Source organism: Daucus carota, chromosome 1 (genome assembly GCF_001625215.2).
Source record: "Daucus carota subsp. sativus chromosome 1, DH1 v3.0, whole genome shotgun sequence".
In the NCBI taxonomy this organism is placed as follows: domain Eukaryota; kingdom Viridiplantae; phylum Streptophyta; class Magnoliopsida; order Apiales; family Apiaceae; genus Daucus; species Daucus carota.
In genome coordinates, this window is record NC_030381.2 from 25,975,998 (window position 1) to 25,992,514 (window position 16,517).

The 16,517-nt window shown below is 34.3% G+C and overlaps 1 protein-coding gene across 1 annotated transcript; it reads left to right on the plus strand.

The window, feature by feature from the left end:
- Nucleotides 1-1,973: 1,973 nt before the first annotated feature.
- On the plus strand, nucleotides 1,974-15,457 carry LOC108204010 (cullin-associated NEDD8-dissociated protein 1). The gene is made up of 29 exons (XM_017373254.2): nucleotides 1,974-2,160; nucleotides 3,165-3,273; nucleotides 3,391-3,560; nucleotides 3,772-3,982; nucleotides 4,870-5,035; nucleotides 5,879-6,008; nucleotides 7,060-7,174; nucleotides 7,300-7,457; nucleotides 7,548-7,671; nucleotides 7,998-8,048; nucleotides 8,124-8,206; nucleotides 8,543-8,627; nucleotides 8,710-8,811; nucleotides 8,906-9,004; nucleotides 9,580-9,690; nucleotides 9,768-9,851; nucleotides 9,931-10,071; nucleotides 11,252-11,344; nucleotides 11,442-11,563; nucleotides 11,741-11,903; nucleotides 11,984-12,226; nucleotides 12,537-12,785; nucleotides 12,872-13,048; nucleotides 13,164-13,310; nucleotides 13,469-13,585; nucleotides 14,040-14,208; nucleotides 14,508-14,585; nucleotides 14,658-14,796; nucleotides 15,069-15,457. Exons 2-29 carry the CDS (start codon nucleotides 3,238-3,240, stop codon nucleotides 15,163-15,165), a joined length of 3,660 nt encoding a protein of 1,219 aa, XP_017228743.1. The 5' UTR covers nucleotides 1,974-2,160; nucleotides 3,165-3,237; the 3' UTR covers nucleotides 15,166-15,457.
- Nucleotides 15,458-16,517: the final 1,060 nt, after the last annotated feature.

A 16,517-nucleotide genomic window follows, 5' to 3' on the forward strand; every position in this document is an offset into this window, starting at 1 on the left:
ATCTAATCAGATTTCACACACACAGAGACACACACTTTGGTAAAATAAAGGGCGTGAGTTGATTCATGGAAAAGGATAAAATTATAAAAGTGAAGCTTGGTGTTGAGTGCGTGTCAGTATTAGCTGACCCTGTATATGACGGGCCTTTGTTTGCGGTCATCTCAGTTTGAGCAACTCAGTTAATTTATTTTGATAGACAACAACTGGAATCACATAAATCTATACTATACTATAATAAGCTAACATAGGTATAATTTGTAGTCCTAAATTTTGTTCATGTTTTTTGGTTTGGTCATGTTTTTTTAGTCATTCTTATATTATTAACTTGCTAAAAACAAAAAGAATCACATTAGAAATCTATCTCTCAATAGGTACAAGTCTTAAACAATTATAAGACTAAATATTTATCTCTTATAAGTACAAGTTTAAAATAAACTACAACACTAAAAATCTATCTCATAATAAATACAAGTCTTAAACCGATCCAAAACACCACAGCCATATAACTTTAGAACCTTAGGCTTGCTTTATTATAATGACGATAAAATAAAATTATAAATATATAATTTTGAATATTTTTTTTAAATACAAACACGAATAATTACATATTTTTTCTAACTTTAATCAGTTACACGACAAATATCTTTTTTTCATACATATGAAGATATATGAAATATGAAAAATATGATTTAAAATTAATTGAATAATAAATTATCCCATATTAATAACAAAAAATATTTTAAATAGATAATAAATTGTAAAAACTAAATTTTCGTGAGAAAATATAATCTGTTGGTTAATATAATTTAATTAAAATTCAATCCATTAATATTAAAATACTAATAAAATGACGTTACAATTTAAATTATAAAAAATAAATTACGAATTATATAACCGCCCGTGCTTCGAACGGGTTAAAGACTAGTACATATTACACATAACATTTGCAGTTATAATGATATCAAGCAGGGATAAGAAGTAGTCTTAGTGATGATGACTAAGTGATTTTAGGCGAAATTGAGAAGAAGATGTCTGAATAGAAGGATGATTTACAAGTTTCTTGTTTCTATCTAACCAAAGGAATCCCCTTTGGTTAGATTTGAAGTTTCCCTTACAAATTATTTTATTGATTCTAGTAGATAAAGTGATGAATTTTAGAACAAAGTTCCATATAGTCCACATATTTACTGTGATACCGTAGACCACGTATGTTCTGCAACTATAGAATGACATAAAAACATTGCAAAATGTGTTATTTTGCAAATCATGTTCTATAAACATCATTATTTTGTTAAAAATTTTGACAATCCTAAACATTCTACAAGTTAAATAGTGAAAAACACATTATTCTGCAAAACATGTTAAGTTTGCAGAACATATTTACATATTACAGAACATATGTGTTATACTTGTCGAACATAGATGATTTTCAATATTTTTCATGAAATAGTGATATTTATAGAATGTATTTCACAAAATAACAAGTTTCATACATTTTGCAATGTTTTTATGCCATTCTATAGTTGCAGAACATACGTGGTCTACGATACTACAGTAAATATGTGGACTACATGGAACTTAACTCATGAATTTTATAGCTATTTATTTTTGGCTCAAAATCAAGATAGACAGTTAGTTTTGTTATATTTATTTAAGTTAGGATTTATTCGATTTTTGTGTAATTTGATGCAGGTATTGGATACGGGCTTTGGAGCAAAGGATCGAGGATGCTTGAAGAGGGGTTTATCTTTTCAATCTTTAAAGTCTTATTTTCTAAGTTTTCGGGGACATCTTGCATGACCTTCAGTTAGAAAATAAATTTTATTGAATGAAAGAATTCCCTTGATGCAGCTATTATATTCTATACAATTCATCTACGTGTATGTAGACCCTGATAAAAAAAAATGTTATTATAATATAAAATATAAAATATAAAATTAAGTAGCCTTGAAAAACCGATTTGGATTTTGAACAACATCGAGCCGAAAGCTAAGAATCCGAAGCCCAAGAACGAAAGCCCAAAAAGGGCGATGGTGGTTTAATAAAATCCCGGAGTCCGAGCCTCAAAAATCCTCTGTCTTCTTCTCTCCCCAACTTCACGCCTCTTCATCACTATATATATACACACCCACACTCAATTGTATCTATTCTCGTCAAAGAGTAAGCTACTATTTCACTCTAGATTTCACTCGATTTTATATATCTATTCGACTAAGCTCTAATTTAATGTGTTCAATCACGCTTTCTGCTTTTTTTTTTTTACAGTCTCTAGGGTTTAATTTTATCGTCTCTATTAATTATTAATTACCTGTGATTGTTTGATTAGTTTAATCACATTGTACTTTACTTGCGTATTGATTTAGCTGTGAGGAGTGATTTGTTTGATTGAATTTGTGAGTTACTTGGTTGTGTTTGTTGTGGAAGTGTTTATGTTTTCGATGTTTTGTTGTGGTTACGATAAGGTTATTGCTGTTTGTTGTTTGTTTGAAGTAATGCGTTATTGTCGGGATTACTTTAATCACATTCAGTTCTACTTGCATTTTAATTGAGCTGTTGTATGTAGTTATTTGTTTGATCGGATTTGTGTATTACTTATTTGTGTAAGTATTCGATGTTTCGTTGTGGTTCTGATGGGATCATTGCTAGTTTGCGGTTTGTTTTAACTAATGCGATATTGTCGGGATTGTTTTTCGTACTGCTTGTTTTGTGAGTGTGGATCCGCTCATGGCTGCTGGCTAGTGGTGCCGAGTTTCCAATAATATATGGTGAAAAGAAAAATGACTAGAACAGCTGCCTACGTGTTGAGGTTTTTGGTAATTTCAGTAAAAAGGGAAAAATGTTCAAGACATTGTTGCCATAAAAGTATGGATAACTAAATTTGGGTTTAGTGTAGGTTCATTTTGGTGTATAGAAGCAAACACGTGCACAGTGCTTGTATTTTAATGAGTGTCAGTTGAAATTTACCACTTGTATGGTTGTTGGCTAATCATACATAAAAAGTTATTATGTATAGAAGATAGGTTTGTCAGAGTGTATATAACTAATTTCAAAATGAAATTATGCACTTGCTAATGTTGCATGCTAAACTTGCTGCCATACATAGTAATGTAAGGTCTATCTTACTTGCTGGTTTAATGTTATGAATCTCTTCATCTTGCGTACAGATATATACATCTTGAAGAGATTTTTTTACTTCTGATTTTGGCAAAAAGAACAGTCTACAAAGATACCTAGAAGATGGCGAATTTAGTCATTACTGGTATCTTGGAGAAGGTATTATCCTTTCTTTTGTTTTTTTAAGTTTGTAAAATGGAGTTGTTTATACTTGCTTTTGGTTTTGTACTAGTTGATAGTAATTTTAAAATTTTAATTTATTCTATAATAATGCAGATGACTGGGAAAGATAAAGATTACAGATACATGGCAACTTCTGATTTGTTAAATGAATTAAACAAAGAAGGCTTAAAACTCGATAGTGATCTGGAGATAAAGTTGTCAAATATTGTCTTGCAACAACTTGATGATGCAGCTGGCGATGTGTCTGGATTAGCTGTGAAATGGTTTGTACTTCTATTCTTCCACTACGGTTGGTCTTCGAGTATATGCTACAAATTGACTTATCACTTGTGCCTTATTATTAAGCGGGTCACAATTTTGCGTAGCTTTGTATGATTACTATTGTTGAAAAGCAGACACGGAGAAGATATTGTTTGGTTTGACTTCACCATGATGTTCCCAGTTCTTATTTTCCAATTTGATGCTGAATTTCAGTCTGTCTCCACTGGTAAAGAAAATCCACGAGGCACATGTGCTCGAGATGACAAATAAACTTTGTGATAAATTACTAAACGGAAAGGAACAGCATCGAGATATTGCAAGCATAGCCCTGAAGACAATTGTTTGTGAAGTCCCAACAACATCAGCTGCACAATCTATACTTGTCTCTGTCACTCCAAAGCTAATTAGAGGAATAACAGGCCCTGTGAGTAGCTACTTACTGTCTTGTAATTTGATTTGACAGTATGTGAATGTTTCCTGTCTATGCAGTCAACACTATGAGTGTTACGAATGCATGTTCCTCCTATTTCCTATAATCCACACCATTACTTCGAATAATATAATAATGTGAAATTCTATAGCTGCATGCCATTGGAATGGACATTTTGCATCTCTTACTTTTTTCTTACTCAAGTCTATCGTAATCTTAATGACTTGAGAAGCTTGTGAACAAGAAACATCTGTCATCTTGGTGTTTATCAACTATGTTAACTATTAGTTCTATTTGCTAGTGACCTGAAATTAAACAGCCTTACATAGATGTGCAAATGCAATGAAAAGGCAGTTAAGCATATGCACATCACATATTTTCAGTGTGATGCTGTCTGTACTGTAATAATACTCCGAATCAAACAGTAAGACCAGTATTCAATCTCTTGCATTTTTTACACAATATTAGCTAAACTGACATCATTATCAAATCTGTAAATTTTGATAAATTATCCTGCATGTTTATGACTAGCTGTCCTCTCAGTAATTTGGTGTGCATCTTTGATCAGAATTTTAAAAGAAGAAACTGATTGAAAGCATATGGGAAAAGTTTGATTAGGCCTTTTTATTAATTTTTGTTTATTGTTTTTTTTTGCTAATAATATTTTAACTGTTAATGTCTGACAAAAGTTTGAAATGAATCATTTGGGTGCACTTAATGTTTAATCATAAAGACAGAGGTCTGGGTCTCAGTAATTTATATATCACTGCCTTTGGGAATATCGGCATAAAAATTAGTTCTCTTTTTGCTATATCGGAATTTCTTTCACGATCCTGTAGGTTCTAGATATTAAAAGCTTAATACCTTTTGTTGATGCCCAGGGAATGAACACAGAGATCAAGTGTGTATGTCTTGATATATTATGTGATGTTCTGCATACATTTGGGAATCTGGTGGCATCAGACCACGAGGTTTTGTTAGGTGCCCTGCTTCCGCAATTAAGTTTCAATCATGCCAGTGTGAGGAAGAAGACTGTTTCATGTATTGGTAAGATAAACAAAGGCTTAAATAATTGTTATGTTTTTTAGTAGATTGTCAGCTAGGAATCACAGACTCGGATACGGCGACCGGGATATGGGTATGGAGGCACAATGATCCGCCAATCATTGAAGAGTCTTGGATACGGGACTCGGAAAAATTATAATAACAACAACAATAGTAATAATATAAGATTTATATAGGTCAAACTTTAAACAACTTCATTCATTATAGTAACAAAACCGTTGATAAAATAAGTGGTAATCAAATTTAAGATGTATTTTAATGCATTTTCATTCCTATAAGAATGCTTATATTGTGTAAAAAGAACAGTCTCCAATTCTGATACATATGGGTGTATGTATAGAAAATACAGATGAGAGAAAAGAAAAGAGTTGGAGATGAGATAGACTGTGAAATTAGGTTGAAAGAAAGTTATAGGCCCTTAAAGGGTTATTGGGCCTTAAGAATCAGCTTTGTGGGCTTTTTATAAGGTGGGCCGAGTCCATGGCCGTGTCGCACCCGTGTTGAAGGCAAGTTACTGCCGTATGTTTGTCAACAGACCACATGGCGAGTCGGACACATTAGTACTGAGTTGCCAAGTCGTACATGCGTAGAACACCCATTTGAAGAGTCCATGCTTCCTAGATTGTTAGTCAGATTTGGTGGTTTCAAAACTTCCACTCAACAAACGTAGTTATTTTTTTGTATTCTGATTTCAAATTGTTGGTCTCACAAGATTGAGATAAGATGCATGTCCCAACCAGAAGACGTTATTTAATGTAAATTTTAAAATGAAATTTGATATTTTTTCTTGTTTTCTGTAAAACTAATTACACCGTTCTCTATTAGCCTCTTTAGCTTCAAGCTTGTCTGATGATCTGTTGGCAAAAGCTACAGTGGAAGTTGTTAGACTTCTAAAGAATAAAGGAGCAAAACCCGAAATGGCTCGTACTAACATTCAGATGATAGGGGCTTTGAGGTACGTCGTACATGTGTTTGTTGTGTAATTATAATTTTAAATGTTTGTGTTGTTTCCTTTATGGACATGCAAGGTTTTATCTCCTTATTAAATGATTATCTATTCGAAAACTTTGCTTATCCATATTTTGGGCAATTAAAATTGTGCATGCTTATTATACTAAACATATCCAAGATGGTCTATGCGTAGCATCTGATCATTCAATCTTTAGGTTTGTTCCAAATCTTTTCATGATTCTTATTGGTTAACTAGGTAATTTCTCCACTGTAGATGGTGTGCGAAATCTAGGAAAAATATTTGACTCTTGAATACACTATAATTCTCTATATTTATTTCTCTGTAGCTGATATACAGCAGTTAATTATATAGGCCCTGTTATTTCTTTTTCCCGCTTTACTCCAGGGAGGATGTGAGGTGTGAGTGAAAGATATGATGTGTAGAAGTATGTGTAAAATTAACGGATTTTCTAGTGTTTGCCCATCGATGGGCACACACTGACAATTGGGTGTTGAATTTCTATTGGCTCTCATTCCATTAATAATGATGGCCCCCCTGCATGCACAAAAGTTCCCACCAATCAAAATCTTCCATCTAACTAAAAAGTAATTGTTATTGTGTGCCCATGGGCACACACTAGAAGGACCCTAAAATCAAACAAGGATTAAATAATGAACTGCTGAAGTGGAATTTCTTTCTTGGATATCGTTCAAGTGATCAAACTTTTTTTTTCTGTGCAATGATTTTAATGTGATTCAAACTAATCGTATCACAAATATATAATTGAAATGTGGCTCACCCTCAACATTTGCTAGTTCTGTCACCGTCCCTAATCAGTAGAGTTTAAAATCTACTGTTCTGCTCAATTGACACTAGCAGATATCTTTCTTCCCAATTATTTTTGTATGTTCGCTGTAAATTGTTCAGTTGCTGTCATTCAAAACACGTACAAGCTAAAATTTTTGAACATCTCTACATTTTTAGCTTTTTTGTTTATGATTTATAGTCTACATGCAACACCATTGTTGACAAACTATGAGTGCTGGTATTTCAGTCGTGCTGTTGGATACCGTTTTGGTACCCATCTCGGAGACACAATTCCTGTGCTAATAAACTATTGTAAGAGTGCTTCGGAGAATGATGAGGAACTTCGTGAGTACAGCTTGCAGGTATTATTGACACCTCAATGTCCGTCTTTCTGTTTTGGTATCTTTGCTGGGCAATTTCCCATGTTATGCACGAGTTCATGCCTGATGTTCTTTTATTTAAAATTTTTAATATTTATTAACTACAGGCACTGGAGAGCTTCTTACTAAGGTGCCCCAGAGATATATCTTCCTACTGTGATGAAATTCTTGATCTTAATCTGGAATTTCTTAGCTATGATCCTAATTTCACTGATAACATGGAGGAGGATACTGATGATGAAAGCCATGAGGAAGATGAGGATGAGTATGTTGTCTTTAGTATTTAGTGTTTTACTTGTCAACTTATTCTAATTATTTGTCCTTTTTTAATGTGCACTGTTATGATTATCTGTAGCGAGAGTGCTAATGAATATACCGATGATGAGGACGTCAGTTGGAAAGTCCGAAGAGCTGCTGCGAAATGTTTGGCAGCTTTAATTATGTCTCGTCCGGAGATGCTGTCAAAGCTGTATATAGAGGTAAATTTTATTGTAGACAGTTTTTGCTTAAGAGTCTTTTTTCAAATACTTGCGAATCTGATTTTAATCCACTGGTTTGATTTAAGTTCGATATAAGTATAGGTATCACTGAATTACTTTGTTTTGCTCAATAAATTCTGCCAAGCTCTAATGGGAGCACAGTACTGTTGGAGAAATGAAAATAAAATATCAATCTCATCGATCTCATAAGTATCCTACCAATATCAATATATTAATAAAGGCTTGTTGAAGTCTGTACTTGCTGTCTGTCCAAAAAAGAAGTTAGGTAAACATCACTAACTGGTTCTGAATTTTTAATCCTGCAGGCTTGTCCAAAATTGATTGACAGATTCAAAGAGAGAGAAGAAAATGTTAAGGTTGAATCTAAGACTCTGAATGTTGACTTTTCTTTGTCTGCGTGTTGATCTAATGATCTGATCTGCCTCATGTAGATGGATGTGTTCAATACATTTATTGAATTACTGCGTCAGACACGAAATGTCACAAAAGGGCAGAATGAAATTAATGAGTCCAGGCAAGTTTTTGCTATATATATGTGTATTGGTTGTTGGTGGCATCTGAAGTTCACTTTTAATATATGATCCTTTATGTGTTTACTGCATCTACTCACAACCCTATGCTATGGATGTTTAGTTAGTATGTTTTAGGTGTTCTGTGTGAGATTTGTGATAGTTCTTTTCTGTTTATTATTTGGAGACTTAAAATGCATTATGCTCATTCAGACTCCTACTTATTCCTGGCTTGAAGTGGAACTGTGTACTACTGAAAATATTAAAAGTAATAATATACTTGATGACAGTGTATTTATTTAGATGGCATATTATATCTTAACTTTTGATATGTACTGCAGTCCCAAGTGGTTGTTGAAACAAGAAGTACCCAAAGTTGTTAAATCTATCAACAGGCAGCTGCGCGAAAAATCTGTCAAGACAAAGGTAGAAATCTGCTGAATGTTCACTTTAGTGTTATAATTTGCAATGTTATGTTCGGATATTCACATACCTTCTTTATCTGTAGGTTGGCGCATTTTCAGTTTTGAAAGAACTTGTTGTTGTCTTGCCTGACTGTCTTGCTGACCATATTGGATCGCTCATTCCAGGAATAGAAAAGGCCTTGTGTGTAAGTATAGTACTTGTCTTACTAGTCTAGCTTGAGCTTGCAAAATTTTCAGCGACTACTTATATTGTTTATCTTGTTTACATTTCTTGACCAGGACAAATCCTCTACCTCGAATTTGAAAATAGAGGCTCTAATATTTACAAGATTAGTGTTAGCTTCTCATTCTCCTCCTGTGTTTCACCCTTACATTAAGGTAAATTTGAATTTCCATGCATTGACGTCTTGTTGTGGCTGAAGGTTGAATACAAATTTATATCTCACGCTGTCATATTTTCTATGGTTCACCCATTGTATTTTAGTGTAGAGTGGCATTTTGATTTACAGTAAGCTCAGAAAAAGTTTATTATGGATTGGATTATGCGTATTGTCAGTGGTAGCTAATGTTGTTATCTTTTTGCTTGAAGATGGGGGGCCTTTTATCAACAAGTGGGGTTACACGAATCATTGAGATTTCTCTAGAGTGGATGAATGCCATTTATGCGTCAATTGTTAAATTGTTTGCCATTAATTGCAAGATTTTAATATATGGAATTTTCCGTTAATCGTATGCAGCATATGCATGTGATAATGTCTCATAGTACATCAAAGAAGTTTGTAACAAGGAATTCCTAAGACTGTCATGTTGGTTGTTTGGATAAGATCTGGATTATTTATTGCTGACATTATTTTCTTCAATTATTAAAAGGAATATCTCTGTGACGGAGTGACAGTTGATGCTGTAGTGTTGATCAGGTTTTTCTGTTTCTTGTTTCTTTCCTTCTGTGACAGGCTATCTCTGGTCCTGTTTTATCAGCTGTTGGTGAACGTTACTACAAAGTTACAGCTGAGGCACTAAGAGTATGCGGGGAGCTTGTTTGTGTCGTCCGCCCCAATGTGGAGGTCTGATTACTAACTTTTCTTTGTTTGTGATTTTACATGGCTGGTTCTTAAATGTAGCAATCTCATTCTCTATTTAGGGGTGCGGTTTTGATTTCAAGCCATATGTTCATCCAATCTATAATGTGATCATGGCACGTTTGACAAACCAAGATCAAGATCAGGCTAGTTTTATTTCTGGCCCTCCAGTTTTAGAAAGTATAAAGTTTGTTGTGAGCATTATTTAAACAATATTTTCTGCAGGAGGTTAAAGAATGTGCTATTTCTTGCATGGGGCTTGTCGTTTCAACATTTGGTGATAATCTTAGAGCAGAGTTAACTGCATGCCTACCTGTTCTTGTGGATCGAATGGGAAATGAGATAACTCGACTCACAGCTGTAAAGGTGATTTTTGAAGCTCTTCCTTCAAGTATCACTTGGCTTATACTATGTCAGTTTCTCCTAGATTTTTTTACAACAGTTGAAACTTAACATGTTAGACCGCTTCTGCTTATACCAAGCATTTCACAGTCATATCTGGCATGGGCTAGAACTTGTGGATACAAACTTCAAAAGGTTGTTTTGTTTTGAATGTTGTAGTGGCTGCTCTGTTTCAATCTTTAAAGCGCTCTAGCTCACATCACATGGCATGAAGCTTACTTCTTCCTGTTTTGATTTTAGTCGTAATACAATGTGTTTCATATCCTGCAAATTTTGCAAGAACCTTTTACTTGAATACTTCCTCTGTCCCATTCATTTCTATATAGTTTCCTTTTTGGGATGTTCCATCATTTCTATACATTCCAAAAATAGTAACATTTAATAATATAAATCACTATTACACCCATTACTTTCTTCCACTATCTCTATTATATAATAATATAAACACTATTACACCCACTATTTTCCTCCACTATCTCAAATCTATTATTAAATATAAATAGGCCCCACCACTTTACCCAATTTTCATCCAACTTTACTCATTTTTTGCACAGTTTCTTGGTCTCCATTTCCACACCCAATGTATATAATTGGGTGGGACGGAGGGAGTAAAGAGTAAGGTCGCATTTTGGAGATAATTTTGTTAGCTGCCGAAAAAGCTTGATCTTTTGTTGACCTGACAATTTAGAAATATATATATGCTTGGATTGATTTTTAAGTACAAATAAATGAAGTCTTGCTTGCAAATATATACTTCAATTTTTCATGTTTATTCCTTATTGCATTTGGAGTAGTATTTTTAATTTTTCTTGCCTCAGTGTCAGAGTCGGATTTGTTATATATTTCTTTTTTATTGGAGGCTAATTATTGTATTCTTTATCTGTTAAAGTTGTGATTATTGATTTTGGTGTGGCATAAAAAGAAACTTCAAACAGCACACAATTGTTCTTTCCAGTTCAAATTTACTATGTTTGCAGTTTTCTATGTATTAGTATAGTTTGCAGAATATTGAAGGGGTTAAGCAAAACAAATCTCTTAAAAAAGTATAGTTGTGTGTGTGCTCTTGATTAGGTGCAACTTAAATAATTTCTTTTAGAAGTTATTTCTTCTAAAAATGAAGTTAAGAAGTTTGGTTTATTTCCAGGCCTTTGCTGTAATTGCTGCTTCTCCGCTGCACCTAGACCTCTCATGTGTCCTAGAGCATGTTATTGCAGAGCTAACTGCTTTCTTAAGGAAGGTATAAGCAGCTAATAACTGTTTCACCATTACTTCTTAATTTTTTTGTCTTCTTATATTGTAAAGTAGTTGATCTGGTTTGTTTATTTCTATCCAAGGCTAATCGAGCACTGAGACAGGCAACACTTGGAACATTGAATACACTTATTGTTGCTTATGGTGATAAAATTGGTTCAGCTGCTTATGAAGTTATCATTGTGGAACTCTCAACTTTGATAAGGTATTTTTTAGACAAATACTCTTCTTAAAACTCAAGTATATAGCGTTGACACTTGTATACCACTCTGAAAATTTTACTTCTGTAGGCTGTACATGTTTGTCCCTATAATGTTATAAGTTCATAGGTGTTCAAACTTATAGTCTAATTTTTTAATCACATATTGTTTTTGCATCTTAGTGACTCTGATTTGCATATGGCTGCTCTTGCCTTGGAGCTTTGCTCTACCTTAATGGCCGACAGAAAGTCAACACCAAATGTTGGTTTAACGGTCAGAAATAAAGTTCTTCCACAAGCTCTAACTTTAGTAAGAAGCTCGTTGCTCCAGGGACAGGCCCTCTTGGTAGAACCTCACTTACAGGATTTATAGTCATTCCTCATTACATTTGTGATTTTTTTTGATGACCTCTACCTGTGTTGCAGGCTTTGCAAAGTTTTTTTGCTGCGCTGGTGTACTCCGCAAATACCAGCTTTGATGATCTCTTAGACTCACTTCTATTAACTGCTAAACCATCATCCAAATCTGGAGGTGGTGTTGCAAAGCAGGCTCTATTTTCTATAGCACAATGCGTGGCTGTTCTTTGCCTCGCTGCAGGGGATCAGAAGTGTTCATCTACAGTGAAAATGCTTACAGCCATGTTAAAAGCTGATAGTGCTACAAATTCGGTAAGATTTGGAACCTTCTCTTTATAATCACAAGTTTGTTGAAGTGGATAAAATTAGGTATAGTTTATGTGCATATATTATGGATAAATGTTTCATTTATTGTTGACTCTTTGAATGTTTCAGCCACTTGACAAAATATTTTGCATTTCATCTAGACAGTTAACTCTACCTTCTATGTTAATTTAATATATTATATGACATGCTACATTACTTTTTATCTTCAAGTTCTGTTGATTTTAGACTGGAGAATCTCTAAACTTAATTTGCACAGTAGTTGTGTGCTTATGACTTTGCCCATGTATTTTTTCAGGGAAAGCAACACCTTTCCTTGCTATGTTTGGGGGAAATAGGCCGCAGGAAAGATTTGAGTTCACATGCACATATTGAAAATATTGTTATTGAATCTTTCCAATCTCCTTTTGAAGAGATAAAATCTGCAGCCTCTTATGCACTTGGGAACATTGCTGTTGGTAATCTATCGAAGTATCTGCCATTTATATTGGACCAGATTGATAATCAGCAGAAAAAGCAATATTTGCTTCTTCATTCCCTGAAAGAGGTAACATGCTTGGACTTTGAAGTTTTCATTGCAGTGAAGTTCAGGTATTAAAAAAAATTGCCTTATGTTTTAAATTTCAATTATAGGTTATAGTCAGACAATCTGTGGATAAAGCAGACTTTCAGGATACCAGTGTTGAGAAAATACTTAATCTGCTGTTCAACCACTGCGAAAGTGAGGAAGAAGGCGTACGCAATGTTGTAGCAGAATGCTTGGGAAAAATTGCTTTGATTAAACCAGCAAAACTTGTTCCTGCACTAAAGGTATCATCTAGGAGGGTCAATGTGTTTTATGTTTTTCTTGTCACACATGATCCTGGATATTGTTTTTTTTTCCAGGGAAAACCTATATAGCTCATTCTTCATGTAAATTTTGTAGGGGAGATTGACTAGTCCGGCAGCCTTTACTAGAGCAACAGTAGTTATCGCTGTAAAATATTCCATTGTTGAACGGCCAGAGAAGATTGATGAGATTATATATCCTGAAATTTCTTCTTTCTTGATGCTCATCAAGGATCAGGATCGGGTTAGGATTTTTTCTACTTGTTAATTCGTCCACTGCAACTGCTAGATGCCGTTATTTATTTGTGAAGTGAAGATTATTTTTCCTTTGTGTTTTTGGTTTTATATTATATTAATTGTGATATTAGTTAATACCTTTTCCTATGGGCTTGAACTGTGCAGCATGTTAGACGTGCAGCTGTTCTGGCCTTGAGTACAGCTGCTCATAATAAGCCAAACCTTGTGAAGGGCCTTCTTCCAGAGTTATTACCACTTCTTTATGATCAGACTATGATTAAGGTGATCTCTTTTTTGACAGTTGTACTTTTTATGTTTGAACTCTTGCATCTGATATAGTTCAAAACTGGCAAGAACATATATATGCTTTTAAAGGAAAGTAGGCAATATCTTAAATGGACAATTGATAGAATTCTAATTATGTCTTCCTTTCCAATCCTGTTTGTGTTGTCCAACCGGTTACTTTTCATGACTCGCGCCCCTACCTGGACTGGTTTTTCTTAGTTCTGTTTGTGGTGTCTAAGAGATTACTTTCCATGACCTTCCCCCCCTCGATTTGTACCTGAACTACTGGTTTGTGGCAATTGGCTAGTGTTGTAATATTGTGAGGTATATGTTCAGATTTGGCATTGTTGCTAGCAGGAAATAGCTAATGCAAAGAGTGAAGGTTTAATGTTTTTTTGTGGCATATTATATATATACAAGTCTTGTTCATTTTTCCACAATTGTAATGCAGAAAGAGCTGATAAGAACAGTTGACCTTGGTCCTTTTAAGCACACAGTGGATGATGGCCTTGAGTTGAGGAAAGCAGCTTTTGAATGTGTAGACACGTTGTTAGACGGCTGTCTTCATCAAATGAACCCTTCGTCATTTATAATTCCATACCTTAGATCTGGTCTTGATGGTGAGTTGCAATATGAAACAATAGTCTTCACGAGTTTTGCGTCATCCCTACTGTGTGTATAATTACATTGCAACAATTGACAGTTAGAAACTTGCTATGGTTTCTGCATATACATAATGTCTCTGTGTTACTTCAGTTCTGCTGTTCATATACTGTTTTCTATCCCGCTTAGATCTACTACGGAGTTTGAGTTTGGTCTACTATGTAGGCAAGAACAGAATTGGTAGCTTGTATCTTCAGTAGGCTTTGGAGGACTGAGTATTTAACTATTTATATATATTTGTTTTTCTTAAATACAGATCATTACGATGTTAAAATGCCTTGCCACCTTATCCTATCAAAACTTGCGGACAAGTGTCCTTCAGCAGTACTTGCAGGTCAGTGCATATAATTTTTTTTTAATGTATACACGATCTGTTGGTATGTATTCCAACCTTTTACTTTTTCAGTGTTAGACTCGTTGGTGGATCCTCTCCAGAAAACAATTAATTTTAGGCCAAAACAAGATGCTGTGAAGCAGGAAGTTGATCGTAATGAGGACATGATCCGAAGTGCGCTCAGAGCAATTGCTTCCCTAAATCGCATCAGGTAGAGTAATAGAGTACATCCCTCTTTACCCATAAGAAAAGTCTTTTCTTTCTCATTATTCCAAGGGTGTTCTATTACTTGATATTTGTCATCATTTAATTTCGGTTCAAACTAAAATAAAAAGAAATCAAGTGGTTTCAATTATATATAGCCCCGTGTTTCATCTATTAAGCTAACCGTAATTAATGTTTCTGTGCCAGTTTATGCATTTTATACTTTATGCTTCTTTCATTTGCTATAATGATGCTTCACATACAAACCTTTCATTGCAGTGGAGGAGATTGCAGTCATAAATTCAAGAATCTCATGAGTGAGATATCAAAATCCCCTACTCTTTGGGAGAAGTTTTGTTCTATCCGGAACGAATGAGGTGATTGTCGATACTTTCACCAAAAGTCCAAGGTTGTACCATGGTCATGGTTCATAATCTTCATCTGATAGAAGTAAAAAGAACAAAAGTAAAAATGTAATAGGACCAGCCTCAGAGAGAGAACAAGGCTAATAGGTAATGATGGTTAGAGAAGGGGATATACCATGTGATCATTTTTGTATATGGTTTCAACTGTTTGCTCTCTTTCTTGGTTCATTGGCTATTTTGTCTTCTGTTGTAACAAGTGTTATTTTGGGTTTTGATTCGGAAATGGAATTATGTGTTTTATAAGTTTTTAGTGTGAGCATATATTACTTGATAGGTCTTAGTGTACTGCACACTTTTTGTTTGTAAAAAGAAAACTTAAAAAATGTCACATTCTGGAGAATTATCAAGGGAAGTAACAAATACGCAGTACAGGTTAAATACTGTTGCCTTTTTTGTTTGTTTTGATTTTTGATGTTATCATCGCCTCTGGATTTTGCTACCACTTTGCAAGGATACTATATAAACCCTTCCATCAGGTATCAAGCTTTTTCAATTCTTACACAAATAAATATAAGAGAAAAACAAGAATTTCAACTTGAGACTTATAATCAACATATAAGACGAATTGTGAGAATACTAATTTGTTTGGTCAAGATTTTGTGTATTTGTTTCATACAGGAAACAAACTAATCCGAGTAATTTATGATTTTGTGTCAAACAATTGTTAGTAATAGTTTCAACTCTAGTGTCATTGGTCTTAATTTATGGTTTGGTGATAATTTGGGAATCATGGCCCAACCCTGGTTACAGAATCCAGGATTTATATAACAAAAATTCACCAGGCACACTTATGAGTTATGTATAGCTGAATACTATGTATGTTTATTCACTTTACTAGATACAACCTGCGGCAGAGGTATGGAAGAAATCTGAGGCTACTCAGCGGGGTATATGTTAATCCCTGGCTCCTTGCAATAATGAGCACAAAAAGTATTTATGCCTGGACTTTGGCTCTCTCCCTACTGATAATGAGGTTGTTTATTGTGAGAATTAGCAAGTCATGATATAATATCCGATGGAACATGGCAAACCTATAATTGATTTGGATAAGTAAGACGGCAAAATACGCCCTAGTACTTATTTTAACTTTACGGCCAAGAGATTTATAAGTGTGACAAAAAGTCAAGCGATTTTCGTTTTAAATGGATGGAGCAGTGAACTAGGTCCTCTATTGTTTGCATCATAATTGATGTGTTACTGAAAACATCTCATAGCTAGGTTCTGCCCAGTCATTCCACCAACCTTCTGAGTTCTGATATTTGAATTGTATAGGCATTCCTCTCGGACACTGAAGCCTGGACAT

Excerpts from the sequence above, each read along its gene's own strand:
- LOC108204010 (XM_017373254.2), top strand. The coding sequence starts at position 3,238 with ATGGCGAATTTAGTCATTACTGGTATCTTGGAGAAG. Across the intron at positions 11,904-11,983 it reads TCCAGGGACAGGCCCTCTTG|GCTTTGCAAAGTTTTTTTGC; the intron begins GTAGAACCTCAC and ends CCTGTGTTGCAG. Across the intron at positions 12,786-12,871 it reads TTCTTCATTCCCTGAAAGAG|GTTATAGTCAGACAATCTGT; the intron begins GTAACATGCTTG and ends TTTCAATTATAG.